The sequence below is a fragment of the Chamaea fasciata genome, unplaced genomic scaffold (assembly GCF_029207755.1).
Source record: "Chamaea fasciata isolate MVZ Bird 193981 ecotype frontalis unplaced genomic scaffold, bChaFas1.0.hap1 SCAF_501, whole genome shotgun sequence".
Classification (NCBI taxonomy): domain Eukaryota; kingdom Metazoa; phylum Chordata; class Aves; order Passeriformes; family Sylviidae; genus Chamaea; species Chamaea fasciata.
In genome coordinates this window covers 37,665-54,921 of record NW_027094586.1, presented here as the reverse complement: position 1 = coordinate 54,921, position 17,257 = coordinate 37,665, and the positions used below count along the sequence as shown (strand labels likewise).

Sequence of the window (17,257 nt, the reverse complement as noted above, 5' to 3'; positions counted from 1 at the left end):
TCCTCGCCCTTTCTTCCCGCCGCGCCAAATCTCGCGAGAGCTCCCAGCGAGCGGGGTTGCGATCTCGCGGGATTTCGCGCCGCCCTCCCTCTTCACGACTCTCCCCTCACGCCAAGTCTCGCGAGAGACTCCCGCGTTTCAACGGGCGCTCTCGCGAGAGCTCGGTCCTCCCCTGCCCTCTCTCGCCCGCCACACGCGAAGTCTCGCGAGATTGTAACGCTTCCCGATGGGCGCTATCGCGATTTTTCAGCCCCCTCCTTCCTCCCGCCTCCCTCAGGCCTTCCTCCCCCGCCCTCCTCCCCCTCCCTCCCGTGGACGTCTCGCGAGATCATACCGCTTTCCTCCGGGCTCTCTCGCGAGATTTCAACGCCGCCGCCAACTGAGGCTTTCCCCTCACTCCCGCCCCTCACGCAAGCCTCGCGAGATCGGCGTTCGTTCTCGCGAGATTCCCCCCCGCCTCTTCCTTCATCTCCCTCTTCGCGCCCTCCCGCCGCGCCAAGTCTCGCGAGATTCCAGCGTTTCTCCTTGGGAGCTCCCGTGAGATCTTACCCCCCCCTTTTCCCGCCATGCGGAATCTCGCGAGATCTTCCACTCTCCTCTCCGGAAAGCCTCGCGAGACTTCGCTCTCATCCAACTGCCCTTTCGTCCCACCTCGCGCGAGATTTGAAGCGAAGCGCGGGAGCCAGGTGTGCACTGCGATCGGCCACGCCCCTCCTGTGGGCGTGGCGCATGCGAAAGAGGCGTGGCCAACCCATAACGCTGCTTTTTTAAACTTCCGGTCTGCGCCAGCGTTTCCGGCGCGTAGGCCGCCATATTGCACCCGCCACAATGTGGGACCCGGCGCGCCGCCATCTTGGTTGTGCCGCGGAGGACGACGGGATTCCCCCCAAAAACACATTTTGGGATTTTTTTTTTTTTTGATCTTTTTTTTTATCCAAACGGAGCCGAGAAAAAAAAAAAAACCAACAAAAAAAAACCCAAAAAAATTTTCCCCGTTTTCGCCCCAAAACACGCGCGGGAGGGAGGGGGAGGGGAGGGTCCCCAAGGGTCACCTGGGGGTCACCTGGAGGTCAACCCAAAGGTCACCAGGGGGTCCCCAATGGCCCAGGTGTGCCCAGGGTGACCTCAGGTGACCCTGGATGTCCCCAGGTACCCCCCCAGGTGGAACCTTGAGAGGCTTCAGGTGTCCCCAGGTGCGTCCCAGGCACCTCCAGGAGCTCCCAGGTGTCCCCAGGTGTATCCCCAGACACGCCCAGGTGCCCCCAGGTGTGTCCCCAGGTACCCCTGGGGTGACCTCAGGTGTCCCCGGGTCTATCCCAGGTGTGCCCAGGTGTGTCCCCGGGACTCCCCAGGTACCCCTAGGTGTGTCCCAGGAGTCCCCAGGTGTCCCCAGGAGTCTCCAGGTGTGTCCCCAGGTGTCCCCAGGTATCCCCAGACACGCCCAGGTGCCCCCGGGAGTCCCCAGGAGTCTCCAGGAGTCCTCAGGTGTATCCCAGGAGTCCCCAGGTGACCCCAGGAGTCCCCAGGTGTGTCCCAGGTGTCCCCAGGTGTCCCCAGGTGACCCCAGGAGTCCTCAGGTGTGTCCCCAGGTCTCCCCAGGTGTCCCCAGGTGTCCCCAGGTGTGTCCTCAGGCGCCCCCAAGAGTCCTGAGGTGTCCCCAGGTGACCCCAGGAGTCCCCAGGAGTCCCCAGGAGTCTCCAGGAGTCCCCAGGTGTCCCCAGGTGACCCCAGGAGTCCCCAGGTGTGTCCTCAGGTACCCCCAGGAGTCCCCAGGAGTCTCCAGGAGTCCTCAGGTGTGTCCCAGGAGTCTCCAGGAGTCCCCAGGTGTCCCCAGGTGTCCCCAGGTGACCCCAGGAGTCTCCAGGTGTCCCCAGGTGTGTCCTCAGGCGCCCCCAGGTGCGTCCCCAGGTGCGTCACAGGAAATAATCGGCCACAGGTTTCTTGGCGGGGATCCCGCGCGTCTCCTGCGGCGCCGCCTCGAAGATGATGAACTCCTTCTGCAGGTGCTCGTCCAGCTCCAAGATGGCCGCCACGTTGCCGCACCTGCCGGCCGGCCGCATCTCGTTTGCATCTCATTTGCATCTCATCGTTAGACACTCATTGATTGGTTCCGGAAGTGTTTTTACCTGCCCGGCTCACCTGGAGACCCCAAAACCGACCTGGACCCACCTGAGTGGCTTAGCTCCACCCCCTCTGGGCCTCAGCCCTCATTTGCATCCCATTTGCATCTCATTTGCATATCGTTAATTGGTTTCGGCGAAGTTTTCGCGGTCGTTTTTACCTGCCCGGCTCACCTGGAGACCCCAAAACCGACCCCGGACTCACCTGGATTGTCGCCTCGGTGGCTCGTCCCTCATTAGCATCTCATTTGCATCAACGTAACGAGAGTCGGGGAGCCAATGGCGCTCTCCCAGCCCTCCCCCGAGCCGCTCACCTGGCCGCCATTACTGCCCATACAGGTGTGCGCACGCCGCGCCTGCACCTCATTAGCAGCCTATGAAACGGCTGCATAATTATCCTCTAATTAGCATCTCATTAGCATACCGATAACAATAACCGGCCTCCAATCCCACCTTCCTACTCCTGTCCTGACTCACTCACCTGGCCGCCATTACTGCCCATACAGGTGTGCCCCAACCCCACCCACTCTAATCAATCCCCACATAACACCCAATTATTTACCACCTAATTAGCCTCTCATTTGCATAAATGTAATGAGAGTTGCGTTCCCGTCCCACCCTCCCACCCCTCTCCTGAGCCCCTCACCTGGCCGCCATTACTGCCCATACAGGTGTGCCCCAACCACACCCACCCTGTAACCAATCCCCCTATAACTCCCAATTAATCGCCGCCTCATTAGCATCTCATTAGCATACCGGTAGCAGTAATTGGCCACCAATCCCACCCTCCCACCCCTTTCCAGAGCCCCTCACCTGGCCGCCATTACTCCCCATACAGGTGTGCCCAAACCCCACCCGCTGTAATCATTCCCCGCATAACTCCCAATTAATCACCGCCTCATTAGCATCTCATTAGCATACCGGTAGCAGTAATTGGGCACCAATCCCACCCTCCCACCCCTCTCCAAAGCCCCTCACCTGGCCGCCATTACTCCCCATACAGGTGTGCCCCAACCACACCCGCCCCTCATTAATCACCTACATCACCACCACCTACTTAACACCTAATTACCATCTCATTAGCATACTGGTAGTAGTAATTAGGCAGCAATCCCACCCTCCCATCCCTCTCCAGAGCCCCTCACCTGGCCGCCATTACTCCCCACACAGGTGTGCCCCAACCACACCCACCCTGTAACCAATCCCCCTATAACTCCCAATTAATCGCCGCCTCATTAGCATCTCATTAGCATACCGGTAGCAGTAATTGGGCGCCGACCAGACGGTGAGCACGGTCTCCCCGAAGTGCCACTTGTAGCCCTCCATGACCAGCTGGTGGGCGCGGCAGATCATGGACACCTCGTTGGCCGCGTTGAACTGCGCCACCACGTCCGAGCCGAACAGGTAACCGGCCCCGCGGGGGGACACGCCCCAGCCCGTGGTGTCTGACAGGTGAGACAGGTGAGGACAGGTGAGGACAGGTGAGACAGGTGAGGACAGGTGAGGACAGGTGAGACAGGTGAGGATAGGTGAGACAGGTGAGACAGGTGAGACAGGTGGGACAGGTGAGGACAGGTGAGACAGGTGAGACAGGTGAGAACAGGTGAGACAGGTGGGACAGGTGAGGACAGGTGAGACAGGTGAGACAGGTGAGACAGGTGGGACAGGTGAGGACAGGTGAGACAGGTGAGACAGGTGAGAACAGGTGAGACAGGTGGGACAGGTGAGGACAGGTGAGACAGGTGAGACAGGTGAGACAGGTGAGGACAGGTGGGGACAGGTGAGACAGGTGAGACAGGTGAGAACAGGTGAGACAGGTGAGACAGGTGAGGACAGGTGAGGACAGGTGAGACAGGTGAGACAGGTGAGGACAGGTGGGGACAGGTGAGACAGGTGAGGACAGGTGAGGACAGGTGAGACAGGTGAGACAAGTGAGGACAGGTGGGGACAGGTGAGACAGGTGAGGACAGGTGAGGACAGGTGAGGACAGGTGAGACAGGTGAGACAGGTGAGGACAGGTGAGGACAGGTGAGGACAGGTGAGACAGGTGAGACAGGTGAGGACAGGTGGGACAGGTGAGGACAGGTGAGGACAGGTGAGACAGGTGAGGACAGGTGAGACAGGTGAGACAGGTGGGACAGGTGAGACAGGTGAGACAGGTGAGAACAGGTGAGGACAGGTGAGGACAGGTGAGACAGGTGAGACAGGTGAGGACAGGTGGGACAGGTGAGACAGGTGAGACAGGTGAGACAGGTGAGGACAGGTGAGACAGGTGAGACAGGTGAGGACAGGTGGGACAGGTGAGACAGGTGAGACAGGTGAGACAGGTGAGACAGGTGAGGACAGGTGAGACAGGTGAGACAGGTGAGACAGGTGAGACAGGTGAGGACAGGTGAGACAGGTGGGGACAGGTGAGACAGGTGAGGACAGGTGAGGACAGGTGAGACAGGTGAGGACAGGTGAGGACAGGTGAGACAGGTGGGACAGGTGAGGACAGGTGAGACGGGTGAGACAGGTGAGGACAGGTGAGACAGGTGAGGACAGGTGAGACGGGTGAGACAGGTGGGACAGGTGAGGACAGGTGAGACAGGTGAGACGGGTGAGACAGGTGGGACAGGTGAGGACAGGTGAGACGGGTGAGACAGGTGGGACAGGTGGGACAGGTGAGGACAGGTGAGGACAGGTGAGACAGGTGAGGACAGGTGAGGTGGATCCAGGTGATTTTTGGGGCAATTCCATCGATTTTTAGGAAGGTTTCGTGAATTTTGGGGTAAAATTCGGAGGTTTTTTGATGGTGGGCGTGTCCCCCCCTCACCTGTCCCTCACCTGTGCCCAGGTGACCGAAGTGCGAAACTCAGACAGATTTTGACTGAATTTATCCCCATTTTGACCCAATTTTTTTTAATTTTGGCATAAAATTTTGTGGATTTTTGGTATTTTCGGGATTTTTTCGGGATTTTCGGGATTTTTTCAGGATTTTGGGGATTTTTTCAGGATTTTTTGGGCCTGGGCGTGTCCCCCCCCTCACCTGTCCCTCACCTGTGCCCAGGTGACTCAAGTGGAGAATTCAGACAGATTTTGAGTGACTTTATCCCGATTTTGACCCAAATTTTTAAATTTTGGTGTAAAATTTTTGGGATTTTTGGGATTTTTTCGGGATTTTCAAGATTTTTTGGGGATTTTTTGGGCCTGGGCGTGTCCCCCCCCTCACCTGTCCCACACCTGTGCCCAGGTGACTGAAGTAGGAATTTCAGGTGGATTTTGAGTGAATTTATCCCGATTTTGACGCAATTTTTTCCATTTTCGGTGTAAAATCCCGTGGATTTTCGGGATTTTTTCAGGATTTTCGGGATTTTTTGGGCCTGGGCGTGTCCCCCCCCCTCACCTGTCCCACACCTGTGCCCAGGTGACTGAAGTAGGAATTTCAGGTGGATTTTGAGTGAATTTATCCCGATTTTGACGCAATTTTTTCCATTTTCGGTGTAAAATCCCGTGGATTTTCGGGATTTTTTCAGGATTTTCGGGATTTTTTGGGCCTGGGCGTGTCCCCCCCTCACCTGTCCCTCACCTGTGCCCAGGTGACTGAAGTAGGAATTTCAGGTGGATTTTGAGTGAATTTATCTCGATTTTGACCCAAATTTCTTAAATTTTGGTGTAAAATTTTGAGGATTTGGGGGATTTTTTGGGGATTTTTTCGGGGATTTCCGGGATCTTTTCGGGATTTCGGGATGTTCCAGGTGCCCGGGCGTGCGGCCCCCCCCGCGGCCCCCTCACCTTCGGGGTCGGACCAGAGCAGGTCGCACATGGGCCCGTCGTGCGGCACCTCCTGCTTGCGGTCGATGGTGCGGATCTGGTCCAGGGTCTGGATGGACGGGGACAGCCCGCCGTGCACGCAGAAGATCTGGGGACAACGGGGACAGTGGGGACACCTGGGACACCTGGGGACACACCTGGGGGCACCTGGGGACAGCTGGGGATACCTGGGACACACCTGGGACACACCTGGGATACCTGGGGACAGCTGGGGATAGCTGGGGACACACCTGGGGACACACCTGGGGACACACCTGGGGACACCTGGGGGCACCTGGGGACAGCTGGGGACACCTGGGGACACACCTGGGATACCTGGGACACACCTGGGGACACACCTGGGACACCTGGGGACAGCTGGGGATAGCTGGGGACACACCTGGGGACACCTGGGGACAGCTGGGACACACCTGGGACACCTGGGATACCTGGGGACACACCTGGGGACAGCTGGGACACACCTGGGGACACCTGGGATACCTGGGGACACACCTGGGGACACCTGGGACACACCTGGGGACATTCGGGGACACTCAGGTGGATCCCGGACGTTTGGGGGATTTGGGGAATTTGGGACATTTGGGGACACTGGGGGCATTCGGGGACATTCGGGGACTTTGGCGTCCCACCCCCTGCGCCTGCCCCAGGTGTGTCCCCAGGTGTGTCGGAGCTGTCCCCAGGTGTGCCCCATTTGCCCCCCTCCCCCACTCCAGGTGTCCCCATCTCCCCCCAGGTGTGTCCCAGGTGTCCCCAGGTGTCTCCAGGTGCCTCCAGGTGTCCCCAGGTGTGCCCAGGTGTGTCCCAGCTGCTCCCAGGTGTGTCCCCAGGTGTCCCCATCTCCCCCCATCTCCCCCCAGGTGTCCTCGGGTGTGTCCCACGTGTCCCAATCTCCCCCCAGGTATGTCCCAGGGGTCCCCAGGTGTGTCCCAGGTGTGTCCCAGGTATGTCCCAGGTATGTCCCAGGGGTCCCCAGGTGTGTTCCCAGGTGTCCCCAGGTGTCCCCAGGTGTGTCCCCAGGTGTTCCCAGGTGTCCCCAGGTGTCCCCAGGTGTCCCCAGGTGTCCCCAGGTGTGTCCCAGGTGTGTCCCAGGTGTGTCCCAGGTATGTCCCAGGGGTCCCCAGGTGTGTCCCCAGGTGTTCCCAGGTGTCCCCAGGTGTCCCCAGGTGTCCCCAGGTGTTCCCAGGTGTGTCCCAGGTGTCCCCAGGTGTGTCTCAGGTACCCCCAGGTGTTCCCAGGTGTCCCCAGGTGTCCCCAGGTGTCCCCAGGTGTGTCCCAGGTGCATCCCAAACACCCTCAGGTACCCCCAGGTGTGTCCCACCTCCCCGCGGCCGCCCAGGTGCGCTCACCTTGCCGTCGATGATGGCCGACAGGCTCAGGTAGTCGAAGATCTCGGTGCAGTAGCGCCACACGGTGACCGAGCCGTACTTGCGCAGGCACTCGTCGTAGAAGCCGTACACCTGCGTGATCTGCCGCGACTCGTGGTTGCCCCTGATCAGCGTGATCCGGTCCGGGTACCGCACCTGAGCGCGGGGAGCGCACCTGAGCGCAGGTAACACGCCTGGGCACAGGTAACGCACCTGGCCGCGGGGAGCGCACCTGGGTACAGGTAACACACCTGAGCGCGGGGAATGCACCTGGGCCACGGGGAGCACACCTGAGCGCGGGGAACGCACCTGGGCACAGGTAACGCACCTGGGCCGCGGGGAGCGCACCTGAGCGCAGGTAACGCATCTGAGCGCGGGGAGCGCACCTGGGCACAGGTACCGCACCTGGGCCGCGGGGAGTGCACCTGGGTACAGGTAACACACCTGAGCGCGGGGAGCGCACCTGGGCCACGGGGAGCACACCTGAGCGCAGGTAACACGCCTGGGCACAGGTAACGCACCTGGGCCGTGGGGAGCACACCTGAGCGCAGGTAACGCATCTGAGCGCGGGGAGCACACCTGAGCGCCGGGAATGCACCTGGCTGTGGGGAGCACACCTGAGCGCAGGTAACGCACCTGAGCGCGGGGAGCGCACCTGAGCGCAGGCAACGCACCTGGGCCGCGGGGCGCGCACCTGAGTGCAGGTAACACGCCTGGGCCATAGGGAGCACACCTGAGCACAGGTAACACGCCTGGGCACAGGTAACGCACCTGGGCTGCGGGGAGCACACCTGAGCGCAGGTAACACGCCTGGGCCATAGGGAGCACACCTGAGCGCGGGGAGCACACCTGAGCGCAGGTAACACGCCTGGGCACAGGTAACACACCTGGGCCGCGGGGAGCACACCTGAGCGCGGGGAACGCACCTGGGCCGCGGGGAGCGCACCTGGGCACAGGTACCGCACCTGGCCGCGGGGAGCACACCTGAGCGCAGGTAACGCATCTGAGCGCGGGGAGCACACCTGGGCCGCGGGGAGCGCACCTGAGCGCAGGTAACACGCCTGGGCACAGGTAACGCACCTGGGCCATGGGGAGCACACCTGAGCGCAGGAAACACGCCTGTGTGCCCATAGATACAGCCACAGCAACACCCATGTCACACCTGGGCACACCTGAGTACAGGTAACGCCCATAGACACGCCCACAGTGACACCTGGGCACACCTGGGCACAGGTAACACCCATGGACACGCCCACAGTGACACCTGGGCACACCTTGAGCGCCAGCAGCAGCAGGAAGGTCTCACACACACCTGAGCTCACCTGGGCACACCTGAGCACACCTGAGCACACCTGAGCTCACCTGGGCACACCTGAGCACACCTGAGCTCACCTGAGCTCACCTGAGCTCACCTGGGCACACCTGAGCACACCTGAGCACACCTGAGCTCACCTGGGCACACCTGAGCTCACCTGAGTACAGGTAACACCAGCAGCAGCAGGAAGGTCTCACACACACCTGAGCACACCTGAGCACACCTGAGCTCACCTGAGCTCACCTGAGCTCACCTGGGCACACCTGAGCTCACCTTGAGCGCCAGCAGCAGCAGGAAGGTCTCCACGCTGTAGAAGCCGCGGTCGACGAAGTCGCCCATGAACAGGTAATTGGTCTCCGGGACGTCCCCGCCCACCTGGGACAGGTGAGACACCGACAGGTGAGACAGGTAAGGGGCTCCGGGGTCACTCGGGGGTCACTCGGGGGTCAGAGGTCAAAGGTCACTGACCCTGAAGAGCTCCTTGAGGTCGTAGAACTGCCCGTGGATGTCCCCGCACACCTGGGGGGGACACGGGGACCCCAAAATCACCCGAAACGTCCCCGAAATCACCCAAAAACACCCGAAATCACCCAAAACCACCCGAAACGGCCCAAATTAACCCAAAAACACCTGAAACATCCCCAAAATCACCCAAAAACACCCGAAATCACCCAAAAACACCCGAAATGGCCCAAAATTACCCAAAATGTTCCAAATTAACCCCAAAACATCCAAAATGTCCCAAATTAACCCAAAATTACCCGAAATGTCCCAAATTAACCCAAAAATACCCGAAATGTCCCAAAATAACCCAAAATGTCCCAAAATAACCCAAAACCACCCAAAATGTCCCAAAATTACCCAAAATGTTCCAAATTAACCCCAAAACATCCAAAATGTCCCAAATTAACCCAAAATTACCCGAAATGTCCCAAATTAACCCAAAAATACCCGAAATGTCCCAAAATAACCCAAAATGTCCCAAAATAACCCAAAACCACCCAAAATGTCCCAAAATTACCCAAAATGTTCCAAATTAACCCCAAAACACCCAAAATGTCCCAAATTAACCCAAAATTACCCGAAATGTCCCAAATTAACCCAAAAATACCCGAAATGTCCCAAAATAACCCAAAATGTCCCAAAATAACCCAAAACCACCCAAAATGTCCCAAAATTACCCAAATCACCCAAAATGTCCCAAATTAACCCAAAATGTCCCAAAATTGCCCAAAATCACCCGAAACGTCCCAAAATCACTCGAAATGTTCCAAATTAACCCAAAATCACCCGAAATGTCCCAAATTAACCCAAAACACCCAAAATGTCCCAAATCACTCAAAATCCCACTAAAAGCTTCCCAAAGTTTCCGAAAATTCCCTAAAAATTCCCCAAATTCCCCCAAATCTCCCCAAGTTCCCTCGGAAATTGCCAAAACTCCCCCAAATCCCGCGAAAAATCCCAAAAGTTCCCCGAAAATCCCCAAAAATCAAAAAAAATCCCCCAAAAATCCCCAAAATCCCCCAAAAATCCCCAAAGTGCCCCTCCCCAATTCCCACAAATCCCCCCCGAAACTCCCCAAATTCCTCAAAAATCCCCCCAAAATCTCCCCAAAATTCCCAAATTTTGTCCCCAAAAATCTCCAAAATCTCCGTCTCAAAATCCCCCCAAAAATCCCAGAATTCCCCAAAAATTTCCCCCAAAAAATTCCCCAAAAATTCCCTAAAACTTCCCCAAAATTTGCAAATTTCCCAAAAATTCCCCAAATTTTCCCAAAAATTCCCCCAAACTCCCCCAAAATTTGCAAATTTCCCTCAAAATTCCCGAACTTCCCCCTGAATTCTCCCAAAAACCCCCAAAATTTCCCCCAAATCCCCCCAAAATTCTCCAAATTTTCCCCAAATCCCCAAAACTCCCCCAAAATTCCCCCCAAAAATCGCCAAAATCTCCGTCTCAAAATCCCCCCAGAAATCCCAGAATTCCCCCAAAATTTCCCCCCCAAAATCCCCCAAAACTCCCCCAAAAGTTGCAAATTTCCCAAAAATTCCCCAATTTTTCCCAGAAATTCCCCCAAATTTGCAAATTTCCTTCAAAATTCCCCAAATTTCCCCCAAAACTTCCAAAATTCCCCCAAAATTTCCAAAATCCCCCCAAAATTCCCAAACTTCCCCCAAATTCTCCCAAAAATCCCCAAAATTTCCCCTAAAATTCCCCCAAAATTCCCAAAAAATTCCCCAAATTTCCCCCAAACTCCCTGAAAAGTTCCCAAAATTCCCCAAAATTCCCCAGACTCCCGAAAATTTCCCCCGAAATTCCCCAAATCTCCCCCCAAAAAATTCCCAAATTTCCCCCGAAATTCCTAAAATTTCCCCCAAATTCCAAAATTTCCCAAATTTCCCCCAAAATTTCCCCCCAAAATCCCAAAATTCCCCAATTTTCCCCCCAAAATTCCCAAAATTCCCCCAAAATTTCCCCCAAATTCCAAAAATTCCCCAAATTCCCCCCGAAATTCCCGAAATTCCCGAAATTCCGCTCACGGTGACGGGCGAATCCACCCTCTGCACGTTGCTCTCCTCCACCAGGATCTCCCTGCGCAATTAACAACCCGTTAATTAACCCTCGTTAATTAAAACCCCCCCCCCAACTCATTAACGCCCCCACTGACCCCTCCAAGGCCTCATTAGCGTTAACGATTAGCGCTAATCAGCGTTAATTAGCAGCGGCCGGCATTAAGGAGCGTTAATTAGCAATGGTGACGCTTACCCAGCGCTCATTAACGTTGATAATTAGCGTGAATTGGCGTTTGTTGGGGCTAATGAGCAAAACCAATCAGCGTTAATTGCCGTAGGCAGCTAACAGCGGTTGGCATTAATTGGCAGCAATTAGCGATAGCGTTAATTAGCAGTAACACGTCAATCAGCATTAATTACCCTCATTAATTAGCATGAATCAGCAATAATTGGCGCGATGCCAAGAGCATTAATTAGTGTTAACGAGCATTGACCAGCCGTCAATCGGCATCAATCAGCACTAATTGCTGCCATTAATTAGCGCTAACCAGCACTAATAACGACCATTACTATTAATTAATGCTAAGAGCTCGGCTACTCAGTGTCGCTAATGAGGCAACAATTAGCAATATTAATCAGCAATATTAATTAGCGTTCATTAGCATTAATTACCAAGTCTTGACCTCACTGTCCTCGATGAACGCCCATTAACAACCAACTAATTAGAGGCGTTAATTAGCGTTAATTAGCGGCAATTAGCATTATTCAGTATTGACCAGTGTCAATCAGCAATCATTACCACAAACCTGCCTTAATTACCGTCAGTAATTAGTGCTAATTAGGGCGACCGGTGAAAATCAGCGATAATAGCGCTAATTAGTGTTAATAATTAGCACCGCCTAGCATTAACCATCATCAATACATAATAACTAGCGCTAATTGACGCTCATCAGTTAATTAGCTTCAATAATTAGCACAAACCAGCACTAATTAGTGCCAATCAGCGTCAATTAGCCGCAATCGTTCGCATTAACTGCCATTAATAACTAATTAGCATTAATCAGCATTAAGTCCTGCGACTAATTAGCATTAATCGCTGCCAATAATTAGCGTGAATTAATATTACAAGTGCGAACAGTCAGGCCAATTATCGTTATTAATCAGGTTAATTAGCGTTAATTACCGGGCCTTGACCTCGCTCTCCTCGACGAGCCCCCCCGTTATTAACCAGCCAATCAGCGTCATTAATTAGCGATAATTAGGGCTAATCAGTGGGCCTTGATGAGCCCCCCCGTTATTAATCAGCCAATCAGTGTCGTTATTAATCAGCTAATCAGCATCATTAATTAGCGTTAATTACCGGGGCTTGATGAGCCCGTTATTAATCAGCGAACCAGTGTCATTAATTCGCGTTAATTAGCGTTAATTACCGGCCCTTGACGAGCACCCTCGTTATTATTCAGCGAACCAGCGTCGTTAATTAGCGTTAATTAGGGCTAATCAGTGGGCCTTGACGAGCCCCCCGTTATTAATCAGCCAATCACCATCATTAATTCGCGTTAATTAGCGTTAATTACCGGCCCTTGACAAGTCCCCCCCGTTATTAATCAGCCAATCAGCGTCGCTAATTCGCGTTAATTAGCGTTAATTACCGGGCCTTGGCGCACAGGGCCTTGACCTCGCTCTCCTTGATGAGCTCGCAGCGCCGCAGCTGCTCGATCTGCCGGTCCAGGTCACTCAGCTCCCCCATGGCGGCGCTAATTAACCCCTAATTCATTAATTAGCAACCTCGTTAATTCACTCGCGGCCTCCCGGGGGGCGGGTTGAGGGGTAATTAACGAGCTTTGGGGGTAATTAACCCCCAGTTTCTCATTAAAAGGGGCGGGAAGAGTGGCTTGGAAAGGGTTAAAAGTGTCCGAGCGGGATTAATTAACCCCCTAATTGATTAATTAGGAGCCTCGTTAATTGCTGAACCACCCACTGGGAGTCATTAACCCCTACCAGGGGTAATTAACGAGCCCCGGGGGTAATTAAGCGTCAATTTCGCATTAAAAGGGGTGAGAAGGGGCTTGGAAAGGGTTAAAACCTTCGCGGGTGGGGTAATTAGCCACTAATTAATTAATTAGGGGCCCGAAAATCCACCCGGGGACCCCAAAAATCACAAAAAATTCACCCAAAATTCCACCAAAATTCGCCCAAAATCACAAAAAATTCACCCAAATTCACCCAAAATTCATCAAAATCCAAAAAATTCACCCAAATTCACCCAAAATTCCACCAAAATTCACCCAAATTCCACAAAATTTACCCCAAATCCACCAAAATTCATCAAAATCCAAAAAATTCACCCAAATTCACCCAAAATTCCACCAAAATCCACCCAAATTTACCCAAAATCCCCAAAAATTCACCAAAATCCCCCCAAATTCACGCAAATGCCACAAAATTTACCCCAAATCCACCGAAATTCACCAAAATCCCAAAATTTCACCAAAATCAGAAAAATTCACCCAAAAGCCAAAAAATTCACCCAAAAGCCAAAAAAATCACCCCAAAGCCACCAAAATTCCCCCCAAATTCCACAAAATTTACTCAAATTCCACCAAAATTCACCCAAAATTCCAAAAAAAAATCATCCAGGAACCCAAATTTCCCCAAAATTCACCCAAATCCCCCCAAAATCCCAAAATTAATAAAAAAATTCAACCAAATCCACCCAAAATCGCCCCAAAATTCACCCAGGGATCCCAAATTCCGTCAAAATTTACCCCAAATTCTCCCAAATCCACCAGAATTCCCCCCAAATCCACCCAAAATCCCGAAAAATTCACCCAAAATCCAAAAAATTCCCCCCAAAATCCACCAAAATTCCCCCAAATTCCCGCGAAAATCACCCAGGAATCCCAAAATCGCCCCGAAATCCGAAAAAAAATCCACCCAGGGACTCCCAAAGTCCACTCAGGGATCCCTAAAATTCACCAAAATCCGAAAAAATTCCCAAAAAATCCCAAATTTCCCCAAAATTCACCAAAAAAAAAATCCCAAAAATTCCCAAAATTCCCCCAAAATTCACCAAAATCCAAATAAATTCCAAAAAAATCCCAAATTTCCCCAAAATTCACAAAAAAAAATCCCAAAAACTCCCAAAATTCCCCCAAAATTCACAAAAATAAAAAAATTCCCAAAATTCCCCCAAAATTCACCAAAATAAAAAAAATTTCCAAAAAACCCAAAATTCACCAAACTTCACCAAAATCCAAAAAAAAATTCCCAGAAATCCCCAAATTCCCCCAAAATTCACCAAAATCCAAAAGATTCCCAAAAAATCCCAAAATTCCCCCAAATCCAGAAAAATTCCCAAAAATCTCCAAATTACCCCAAAATACACCAAAAAAAAAAATTCCCCCCAAAATCCCCAAATTCCCCCAAAATTCACCAAAATCCAAAAAAATTCCCCAAAAAATCCCAAAATTCCCTCAAAATTCACCAAAATTTAAAAAAAATCCCCCAAAATCCCCAAATTCCCCCAAAAATTCCCCAAATCCCTCAAAATTCCACAGAAATTCCCTCAAAACTCTCCCGAAATTCCAAAAATCTCCTCAAAATTCCCCCAAATTCCCCCAAATTTCTCCCAAATTCCCTCAGGGACCCCAAAAATCCAACCCCGGAGCGACGAAATCGACCCAAAAATGCCCCAAAACGATAAAAAATGATTAAAAATGGCCCAAAATGATCCAAATTCGCCCCAAAACTCCTAAAAATGCCAAAAAATGATAAAAAATGTCCCAAAATGTCCCAAAATGCCCCAAATTCGCCCCAAAATGATAAAAAATGATAAAAAATGTCCCCAAATGTCCCAAAATTACCCCAAATCGACCCAAAACGACCCAAAATGCCCAAAAATGATAAAAAATGCCCCAAAATGGCCCAAAATGACCCAAATTCGCCCCAAAATGACCCAAAATGGTAAAAAATAATTAAAAATGGCCCAAAATGCCCCAAAATTCCCCAAATTCTCCCCAAATGTCCGAAAATGATAAAAATCGACCCCAAATGACCCGAAATGTCCCGAATTCGCCCCAAAATTCCTGAATTCCTCCAAAAGGCCCCAAAATGGCCCAAAATGATAAAAAAATGACCCAAAATGCCCAAAAATGATAAAAAATGCCCCAAAATGTCCCAAATTCGCCCCAAAATGATAAATAAGGATAAAAAATGCCCCAAAATGTCCCATAATGACTCAAAATGCTAAAAAATGATTAAAAATGGCCCAAAATGATAAAAAATGCCCCAAAATGCCTCAAATTCCCCCCAAAATGCCCCAAAATCATAAAAAATGGCCCAAAATGCCCCAAAATGCCCCAAAAATGATAAAAAATACCCCAAAATGCCCCAAATTCGCCCCAAAACGACCCAAAATGCCCAAAAATGATTAAAAAATATAAAAAAGTCCCAAAATGCCCCAAAATGGCCCCAAATTACCCAAATTCGCCCCAAAACGACCCCAAATGCCCAAAAATGATAAAAAAATATAAAAAAGTCCCAAAATGCCCCAAAATGGCCCCAAATTACCCAAATTCGCCCCAAAACGACCCCAAATGCCCAAAAATGATAAAAAATGATAAAAAATGTCCCAAAATGCCCCGAAATGTCCCAAAGTTACCCAAATTCGCCGCAAAACGACCCAAAACTACTCAAAATGCTAAAAAAGTCCCAAAATGTCCCAAAATGACCCAAATTCGCCCCAAAATGCTAAAAAATGCCCCCAAATGCTAAAAAATGATTAAAAATGGCCCAAAATGTCCCCAAATGCCCCAAATTCGCCCCAAAACGGCCCCAAATTCCCCAAAATCCCCCGAAATGCCCGAAAATGATAAAAACCGACCCCAAACGACCCGAAATGTCCCAAATTCGCCCCAAAATTCCCGAATTCCTCCAAAAGGCCCCAAAATGGCCCCAAAATGATAAAAAATGCCCCAAAATGTCCAAAAATGACTCAAAATGCTAAAAACTGATTAAAAATGGCCCAAAATGTTCAAAAATGTCCCAAAATGCCCCAAAATGCCCCAAAATCACCCAAATTCGCCCCAAAATGCCCCAAAATGATAAAAAATGCTTAAAAATGCTTCAAAATGGTCCAAAATGTCCCAAAATGCCCCAAAATGCTAAAAACTAATTTAAAATGGCCCAAAATGTTCAAAAATGTCCCGAAATGCCCCAAAATGATAAAAAATGACCCAAAATGCCCCAAATTCCCCCCAAAATGCCCCAAAATGATAAAAAATGCCCCAAAATGTCCCCAAATGCCCCAAATTTGCCCCCAAACGCCCAAAAATGATAAAAAATGTGCCAAAATGTCCCCAAATGTCCCGAAATGCCCCCAAATCACCCAAATTCGCCCCAAAATGCCCCAAAATGATAAAAAAATGCTTAAAAATGCTTAAAAATGGCCCAAAATGTCCCAAAATGACCCAAATGCCCCAAAATTACCCAAATTCGCCGCAAAACGATTCGAAATGCCGAAAAATGATAAAAACTGGCCCAAAGTGACCCAAATTCGCCCCCAAATGACCCAAAATGATAAAAAATGACCCAAAATGCCCCGAAATGTCCGAAAATCGCCTCAAAATGACCCGAAATGATCAAAAATGATAAAAATTATTTTTAAATGCCCCAAATGCCCCCAAATTACCCAAATTCGCCGCAAAACGTCCCAAAATGCCCAAAAATGATCAAAGTGCCCCAAAACGGCCCCAAATTCTCCCGAAAATGCCCGAAAACGATAAAAACCGACCCCGAACGACCCGAAATGTCCCGAATTCGGCGCCGAGCCCCCCCGGGATCCCCCGAACGGCTCCGAGACCCCCCGGAACCGCCTCGGAACCTTCCGGAACGTCCCGAAAAGTGAAAAAACGACGAAAAACGCCCCAAAAATGACCCAAAAAGTCCCAAATTGGCCCCAAAACCGCCGCCGAGGACCCACCGCCGCCGCCGCCTGCGTCACTTCCGGCCACGCCCACCCCCCCTCGCTAACCGGAAGCGGCGGAGCGGAAGTGGCGTACCGGAAGTGAAGGGGATGGAGGAACTAAAATGGCGCCGGGGGCGGCGGTAGAAAAGTCGCGGCGATGGCGGCGG

General features: G+C 51.9%; 1 protein-coding gene and 1 long non-coding RNA gene across 2 annotated transcripts; one reads left to right on the top strand and one right to left on the bottom strand.

Moving 5' to 3' along the window:
- The first annotated feature begins 997 nt into the window (after window positions 1-997).
- On the top strand, window positions 998-1,943 carry LOC136305582 (uncharacterized). The gene is made up of 3 exons (XR_010725375.1): window positions 998-1,506; window positions 1,558-1,609; window positions 1,875-1,943. It is a non-coding gene; the product is annotated as an uncharacterized lncRNA (long non-coding RNA).
- Window positions 1,501-17,136, bottom strand: PPP4C (protein phosphatase 4 catalytic subunit). Its single transcript, XM_066208859.1, has 9 exons — window positions 17,106-17,136; window positions 12,775-12,890; window positions 11,150-11,201; window positions 9,081-9,131; window positions 8,886-8,987; window positions 7,280-7,453; window positions 5,895-6,021; window positions 3,376-3,565; window positions 1,501-2,043 (listed from the first exon to the last, which is right to left on the bottom strand). The coding sequence occupies exons 2-9, from the start codon at window positions 12,870-12,872 to the stop codon at window positions 1,914-1,916; spliced, it is 924 nt and encodes a 307-aa protein (XP_066064956.1). The 5' UTR covers window positions 12,873-12,890; window positions 17,106-17,136; the 3' UTR covers window positions 1,501-1,913.
- Between the last annotated feature and the right edge of the window lie 121 nt (window positions 17,137-17,257).